This window comes from Centruroides sculpturatus, unplaced genomic scaffold (genome assembly GCF_000671375.1).
Source record: "Centruroides sculpturatus isolate CEXI.00-Female unplaced genomic scaffold, Cexi_2.0 scaffold1189, whole genome shotgun sequence".
In the NCBI taxonomy this organism is placed as follows: domain Eukaryota; kingdom Metazoa; phylum Arthropoda; class Arachnida; order Scorpiones; family Buthidae; genus Centruroides; species Centruroides sculpturatus.
In genome coordinates, this window is record NW_019385304.1 from 53,301 (window position 1) to 61,722 (window position 8,422).

At 30.0% G+C, this 8,422-nt stretch overlaps 1 protein-coding gene across 1 annotated transcript in view; it reads right to left on the minus strand.

Annotated features, from left to right (window-relative positions):
• Nucleotides 1–6,226, minus strand: part of LOC111637397 (inositol hexakisphosphate and diphosphoinositol-pentakisphosphate kinase-like) — a gene marked incomplete at its 3' end in the record, with an annotated part of 57,138 nt that extends 50,912 nt beyond the window's left edge. Inside the window, exons 1-2 of the mRNA XM_023382868.1 lie at nt 6,123–6,226; nt 1,240–1,376 (exon numbers count right to left, since the gene is read on the minus strand). Of these exons, the coding sequence (XP_023238636.1) occupies nt 1,240–1,350 (111 nt within the window). The remainder of the gene's footprint in view (nt 1–1,239; nt 1,377–6,122) is intronic.
• Between the last annotated feature and the right edge of the window lie 2,196 nt (nt 6,227–8,422).

Sequence of the window (8,422 nt, forward strand, 5' to 3'; positions counted from 1 at the left end):
ATGTAAGCTAATAAATGCCTACATTTACTTCTTACAGAAACGCGTTTCGGGCTTTCGCCCCTCTTCAGTCTGTTACGTCGATACCAATACAAAATATCTAAGATGTTTCTTGAAAAATCTTTTTTAATTTGTAAATTGTAATTAAATATAAAAAAAAAAACATTCATGCTAAACTTCTACATAATCCTAAAAATGAATGTTCAACATGCCAAAAACATTTGGATTACTCTCTAAAATTTGATTAATCTGTGATAAAGTGGTTAGTGTAAAGCAATGATGAGCAATCTTTTCTGGTTGAGCTACAAGTGAACTTTGTAGGCTTCTGATGAGCTATGTGCATGTGTTTCTTAAAGTTACAGACTGTAAGCCTGCTAAGTACAAACATACTCCACAACTGCCAGTACACTAGATACTAAAATACTAGTATGTTAATGATATGCAAACTAGTAATATATAGTTTATTCTCATCTTTTCACTAATCAAGTTTAGTTTGAATGTTCTTTATCATAAATATCAGCTTAATTAGGAGTGCATAATGGCATGAGGCAGAAAAGAGAGAAAAAATAAAACTACATTAGCAAAGCCACAAGAACCACATATTAGGAAGACACAGGCTACCATGCAAAAGGTGTAAAGTAAAAATTAGCATAGTTAATAATATAAAAACATCATAATTTTTATTTAAGTTAGTTTTCTAAAAACTATTTAATAATACATAATTTAATGTAAATACAGAAATAAGTTTAAATTGTCCCTAATAATAAAAAATTACTACAAAATTAAAACCAAATATTGTTACTCTTAGAAGCAGTTTATTTTAGATGATCCTCAATAATCAATAAATATCTATAAAAATATATCTGATGTATTAAATCCAAATAATTTAAAAAGTTTAGATATAATTTGTTTTTGTATTCCAAATTTAAATTGACAGAATACTTACATTTATGAATTTACACTTATTATATTATAATAATTTTAAGTGTATAAAATCACAAAAATGTTGTAAATCTACGCCAGTATATTAAACATTACCAATATTGTACATCTGACTATTAATGTAAATAATATTTTTGTAACTATCAAATTGTTTAATACTAATATCCTATATATTATGTAAATATTGTAAAAAATTTTATAATATCACTTTGTACAACCCCCTGCAACAGGGATACTTCCCTTCATGCTAATAACGATTATTATTATATTATATATAATTTTAAGTGTAAGATGTCCTACCTTTTCTGTTCTAAAATAATGACATAAAGATTTGTCTTCTTCGCCTATATAAAAGCATGGTCTCGATTGCCTCAGACCTTGATAGCCTTGTTCTAATTCTGTGTAAGACATACCTTTCCATACAACTAATTGATGAGCTGCAATATTAAAATTAAAGATGATATATCAAACAATTTCAAAAATGGACTAATAAAATTAGAACTAAGTCTAATTTTTTCAATATACACTAAGGTAAGAATATAATTTATATAAGCAAAGATAAACCAAATTACCCATATATTTCTGCAAACTATCAGATAACTTCTAAAAAACAATATATGCAAATCTGAATATAAATCTACTTGCTTAAGGAGATTTATAAATTATATTTTCATCTTTATATTAAAGATAGCAATTAGGAAACAAAACATACTTATTTCTAACACAAAAAACTGTTCTAGTTAACAAACATCATTTTTTTTTTTTTTGTATTATTCCAATAGATTTGCAGATACTGTACCAGTTTTGGCATATTATAAATGGTGCTTTTCCTTTTTTAAAATTATATTTCAAATATTTTATAGGCTAGTTATTAAGTAAAATGTCAGAAATGTAATTCATATGTCAATTCAATTTCATTTAAAAGATATAATTAAAGAATGGCAAAATATTTTAATATTTATAATCCAATATAAACTTAGATGGCATACATAATAATTGTATTTGATTCCAAAGAAGAAATTTTTCTAATTTTGACAATGTAATAGTGTTCAGTAAGATTATGAGACTACAAGATGGTCATTTTATCAAATATAAAAAGGATATTTCTAATAAATTATACTCCACTATATTGTCAAAACTAGTCCACAAATAAACAAAATCTATTATATGTTCAGTTATTAAATCTCTATCCAATGAGCCAATCAGTATCCCTCTACTGAAAGAAACTGCAACAACTGTGAAGAAAAATTTAACTTTCCAATTTAAATTAATTAGCATTTGTTACAATGTTTTTTAATTGATGGTCATTTACTGATATGACATTTGCATTAATTTCAGATTTTGCTGAACTTATAACAAAAAAAAAAAAAAAAAAGGAACTTTAATAAATTAGGAAACAGTTGACTTCACTGTGGGGCTGATTAGTCTTGCTGGAAAACATACATCACAGAGGTAAATTTATATATACTTTGTATGATATTGTTTTAGTTATTTGTCGAAACCGTGTCTTCTTTTTCTTGTTTCTTCTGATTCTATGTCACGACTTGGTGCATTTATAGACACTTGGCAAATAATTCCATCACCTACATTTACTTCTTACAGAAACGCGTTTCGGGCTTTCGCCCCTCTTCAGTCTGTTACGTCGATAGTTGTNAGTTTCCTGAGTTTCTTTTTTATTTTGGTAATCGCTATATATTTATATTTTATTGCTGCCTTTAATATTTTTAAATTGATTATATTTATTTCTCTATTGGGTATGGCTTTTTCTATACTTTTTGGTAGTGATAGAGTTTTGAGTGCTCGCTTTTCTCTAATATGTGTCTTAAAGTAGTTAATGTCAATAAGAAGTCTCTGTATCTCACCTTCCATTCTTCGTGCGTGCTCCGTAATGTCCGTTTGCTTGTCTGCTGGTGTCTGCTCCGCCATGGTGCTTACTTTAGGTCTCTGGGATGTATTTGCCGTTTCCCTTTTTTTTTCTTTTCCCTTTTTATGATATTGTTTTAGTTATTTGTCGAAACCGTTATATATACTTCTCAGTTTTTGTAATGGATTTGACCTTCATTGTTTCATTTTTCCTATTGTTTTGTCATGCATGATAATTTTCTTCTTGACATTGTAAAACAATATGCTTAGATTGTTTTAGTTAAAAAAAAAAGTCTCTCTCAATGTAATAGGGACTACATTACTGATAATTGGTTAAAAAATGCATCAGCAAGTATACCAGTAACTTGATATTTTTTACTGGAAAATTCAATAAAAATAGGTAGACATATAATATATTTTTAAAGCCAAATAATTATTTGTATACACTTCCATGTATATTTATATTTTTATGTATTGAAGACACAGAAAAATAAAATTTATTTAAACCATAGAAGTTGTTAATCTTTTAAATGATTACTTTACAATTCTTTACAATTTTTAAAGTATCACATTACAGCACTAAGCTAGACAGTTTTTTCTTAACCTGCAAAACCTAGAGTGCAATAACAATTTTAGTTGATAAAATGGAACACATTTATTTGAATGTGACCATTCACGCCAACCACTTTTGAATCACGGCAACTACGGCAAGTTCTATTTTTCAGACAACAAAGTTGTTGCTTTGCAAAATAAAAGGGAATTCAATTGGACATAGTGCACTAGTCATTGCTTAGTTTCTACTCACCAATCAGTCTGCAACTAAACAATAAGTGTGCTGATTTTTGGAGTAGAAATTTAAAAATTACTTATATAATTTCCTGGTAAACTGGAAACATTTTGAAAATTTTGCATTTTACTGGTAATAATACAGTTGATAAATTTGCAACTCTTATTATGTACAATTTTCAACTTATTTTTGCATTAATTATAAAATTTCATCATTAATTTTATATTTTAATTAGTTTTTGCAAATCATTCAACACTATGGGAAGTAAGAAAGTTTTAGAGGACAATGTCATTTGGATGGTCATGCTTGGATCCATGGTTCCTTCTAGTTTGTTTGTATAAGGATGGCTTATGATCCTAGGAAATTTTTATAGTGACTGGCAAATATAGAATTTTGAATATTTCCATAAATTTTATTTTAATATGTATGAATTTAAATAAAAACTGTAGAATTAATAATCACTTCTTCTCTTTATTAAATGATTTTCAAACTTTAATTGTTATGAATTCTGTATATTTCAATAATTTTATTTCTCTGGCTGTAATTACCTTTTCAAGCCACATATTATTAGTCAATATTTTATATAATTTATTTAAAACTATACGAAAATTTGCAGTAAGTTCTAATTTTTCAAAATGAATTTTATGAGTCCACAAAAAACCTTTATCAGTGTTACAGTTAAAAGATGTTTTTGTTAGAATTTTATGATTCAAAACTTAACATTTTATTATTTTTGCCTGAAAACTCCAATAAAGCATTTTATGGTCATTCAATTCATAATCCAATTGTTCAATTAAAGACAAACTACTGCACAAAAGGGCTATATTATAATTAATTATCAAAATTAGTCTGCCATCTCTTGATAAATTTAAGTAAATTATTAATTTTAATTTAAAACATTATGGAAAAAACAAATTGCCCAGAGTAGGATTTGAACCAGCAAATGAATAGCACAAAAAGTTTTCAGTGTTCATTTGTGTTGCCATTCATTTTGTTATAATTTAATTCAATTATTTTTTTCTGAAAACAGATAATTTTTCATTATAAAAATATAATTTGAAAAATATCAAAAGTAATTTAAAAAGTTATATTTCATACTTCACTCTTCACTACTATACATTAATTATAATGCTCCGCTCGACAGAATAGATAAATTATTTTTCTACTAGATAAATAATTTTTCAATAGAAATACCATGTAAAAAAAAAAACCCAATACAGAAATATATTGTAAAATTATAAAAATGAAGACTAATACACAAACATTTTGAAGTCTTTTATGCATTCATTCTAATTGTTGGAACACAATTGACACTAGCAAAGTCAGCCTTTCTTTATAGGGTCTTTTAAACAATTGCATGCACATAGGAGGAGAAGATCCTATAAAGAAAGATTGACCCCATTAGTGTAAACTGAGTTCCGACAGAATGAACAGACTTTGAAATGCTTTTTGTATTGGTCTTCGTTTTTGTAATTTTAAGCTAAGTACACAAATACTAGTATACCCGAATAGGCATGCCCGTCCGTCATACCAGCGCGTGCGTACCCAGCTTTAGTAACATTGCGTGTTAAACAAGAACACGCACGCAAATCCACATATTAAAAAAAACTATCATTTTTATAAACAATCACTATACTTGAATATATTTTCCACAAAATGTTCAATTATTTCCACTTCCTTCCTTTCTTCTCTAATAGATTTTTCCTTAAATTTTCTCCAATTTAACTTGTTTACGGAGAGTATAATTTTGCTTTATTACTTTCTCGGCTCTGTTATATTTAACAGAGAGAGAGTATGGCAACAAATCACAAAAAGCAACCCCAGATGATTTTTACATTTTTTGGCTCGGGATCTCAAAATGTCAAGAAATGCAGAAAAATTTCGGTGTTTTTCTGTATGTGTGGATATTTGTGTGTGGACGAGCACGATTTTGTTCATGTTCTTTCAATCTTAATAATTCACATGCCGAAAATTCCTGAATGTTTGCAGGGAAGTTTGTTTATTAGGGAGATCAATGCTATTAAATTTTGGTGGTTAAAGCTTGAGGGGATGAGAAAAAAGGGATCAGAGTTAATGACGATTTTACTGATTATTATCACTTACAATTTTTTTTTTTTTTTATAAAACTCATCCCCACCCCAAGAACTTAACTTTTTTGCCATTTTATAATAATTAAAAATATAATAAGTTTTTAATATGGCAACAGATGGCGCCACACGCAATGGTAAATGTTGCAGGGAAAAGTTAAGTGACTCTTTGCTGGATTTTTTTTCTCATTTCAATCGATATTCAGAAACACGTCAACAAAACAAGAATAAGAATTGTCATTTCACGGATTTATATTCGTTTGACAGGACTTTTTTAAGTACAAAATAACCAATCAATTAATCGATAACAGACGAGACGTAAAAACGTCAAAGGCCCTAATGCTGTCAATAAATGAATTGCTTATATACGAAATTTTCTGCAAACCAAAGTAGTTTAAAACACTCCTAAATGAGAATTTAAGTAAATGTGGATTTAAATTTTTTACCTTTTCCTGGCTAATACATAAATATGAATAAATGCAATACATCGTCACACTTTATCCTAAAGGTCGTCTGTCTACCGGTGTCTTACAACACCCTCTACTGGACAAAAATGGCCAACAATTTTTTTTTTTTTAATTTTTTTAATTTTTGATCGAAAATATGTTCGAAAAATAGATTAAGAATATTCTAACTGAAATAATTAGTGCTGATAATGTATAAGTTTATAAAATTAAAATACATATATTAAAAAATATAAAACAATATCGAAAGCGACCTTTTTTTTTTAACTCTTTCCGCCCTGTGGGCACTAAGAGGGCCTCATTGCAAGCCCATTATGGGTTCGGCCAGGCCCACAATGGGGCTGCCGGGTGGTGAGGGACAAGGCCTGACATATCCGAACGGACCACCCCCGAAAAATTCCTGGGGATTTTTCGACCCGTTCCCGTTCGGACCCGAAAGCGACCTGTCAGCCTACCGCTCTGGGGAATCCGAAGGGTTAAAATAACCCAGGAAATTTTTATGGATGGTCGGGCCTCGTACCTCACAATATGGTCGCTTCCATCCGATAGGTATGAGAAAGCGCTCTTAATGCTTGCATTGCGATCAGATTTTTTGTAATGCAGAAAAAAACCCATGGACGTTTCGTTTAAAAATGATCATTAAAAAGTTCTAAAATTATGAGAAAGTGTTTCAAAATTTCTTTTTTATTTTGCTCACCGATGGCCGAGTGGATAAGACCGCCGAACACTGGTAGTAGTACCCGTTTTCGCGCCTTGCCAACACCGGCCACGTAGAGTTCCATGGTTTTCTTCACGTGTCTAAACCATCAAATATAAAAATTTTCCTGTATTTAAATATATTCAACCCTGATGACAGTCCACACTGCGAATGCAGACTGTATGAGGAACAAACGCCTATCCACCTAATTTTCATTGCCATAAGTACACGAATATTAAGGATAGCTTAATGAGCGGAAATTTTGGAGGAATACAATTGGCACAACAAATCATCCAGACATGTACAATGTACCATCACTTACCGTACTTTTATTCATATAACACAGCAAAGCCCTTGTGGTCTCTTTCCCCGATGGCACACTCAACACATGTTTCCTCTTTCTCGTTGTATAGTTAAGGTTAATTGCATAGTGTTGACTCTTGTTTCTTTGTAGTTTTGTCTATCTTCCATTGCTCTTGTCTTCTTATATATATATAGAGGAGAAGGTGGTATTATGGAACCCCAATTATATTTTAGTGAATTGTAAACAAGGTATCGTAACTACACCCACAGTTTTTGTGCGAAAAGTACCAGTAACTAGTAAACTAAATGTTCCTAATTGGATTTTTCGCTAGTGTAATTATAAGTATGGTTTTTGAAGGCTTTTGTACAAAAAGTCCGAAAGTAGGCTTAGAGAAAATCGGGTGGTAATATGGAACCTTACTGTATATTTTCAAAAAAATGCTTTAATGTAGCCAAAAACAAATAGGAAAGGACAAAAAATGTTAAATAATTACAAAATTATTTACTCCAATGTATTTTATCGCAAAAATGCTTTTATAATAGAAAAATATGACCTCCATCAACAATATATATTCCAGCAGCTCTTTTTCGATATTTTCAGACTTTCTACCTAGTGTCTTTTTCCCAAATTGCTCCGGACGAATGTCTGATTGCAAAGAGAGAGTTCGGAGGAGTTGAGTTCCATATTACTGTAAAAGCACCAAAGGGGTCCGTATTTCACGCATCGCCATCTCGAATTAACTTATGTCTGTCGAGACCAAAATTTAAAAAACGTGAACATCACACAGATTAATATGTACCCCTAAGTCTCTGGAACGGAATACATGCACCAGTGAACCTACAACTACACGATTTATATTTTAAAAATAATTAAATTCACTTAGCATTCAAAACTTGCGAATTTTGAAAAAAACAAATTTGCTGATTAAATGCGGACAACCGTTTAACTGAAGTAAAACGGGTTTTCCCCTTGCTATGGATGTCTGCCTAGTTCAGTTCAGCCACATTCCGCTACAGTTCGCTTTTATTATCAGTTCGAAATGGGGTGGTTCCATAATACCTGCAGTGTTCCATAATACCACCTTCTCTTCTATATATAAAATAAATAAAATAAAAGTTTGGCGTCTTGCTCGTGGCTCTTTTGTCATTGTATGTTCTAGTCTTTCTTGGTTGTTGTCCTCGTCAATATTCTTGTTTAATCATAAGTTAATTTAAAGTTAATATAACTTTTCTGTTTTTTATAGGGCTTGTTAACTTAGTTTCTGTATTATTTTTGTATTGT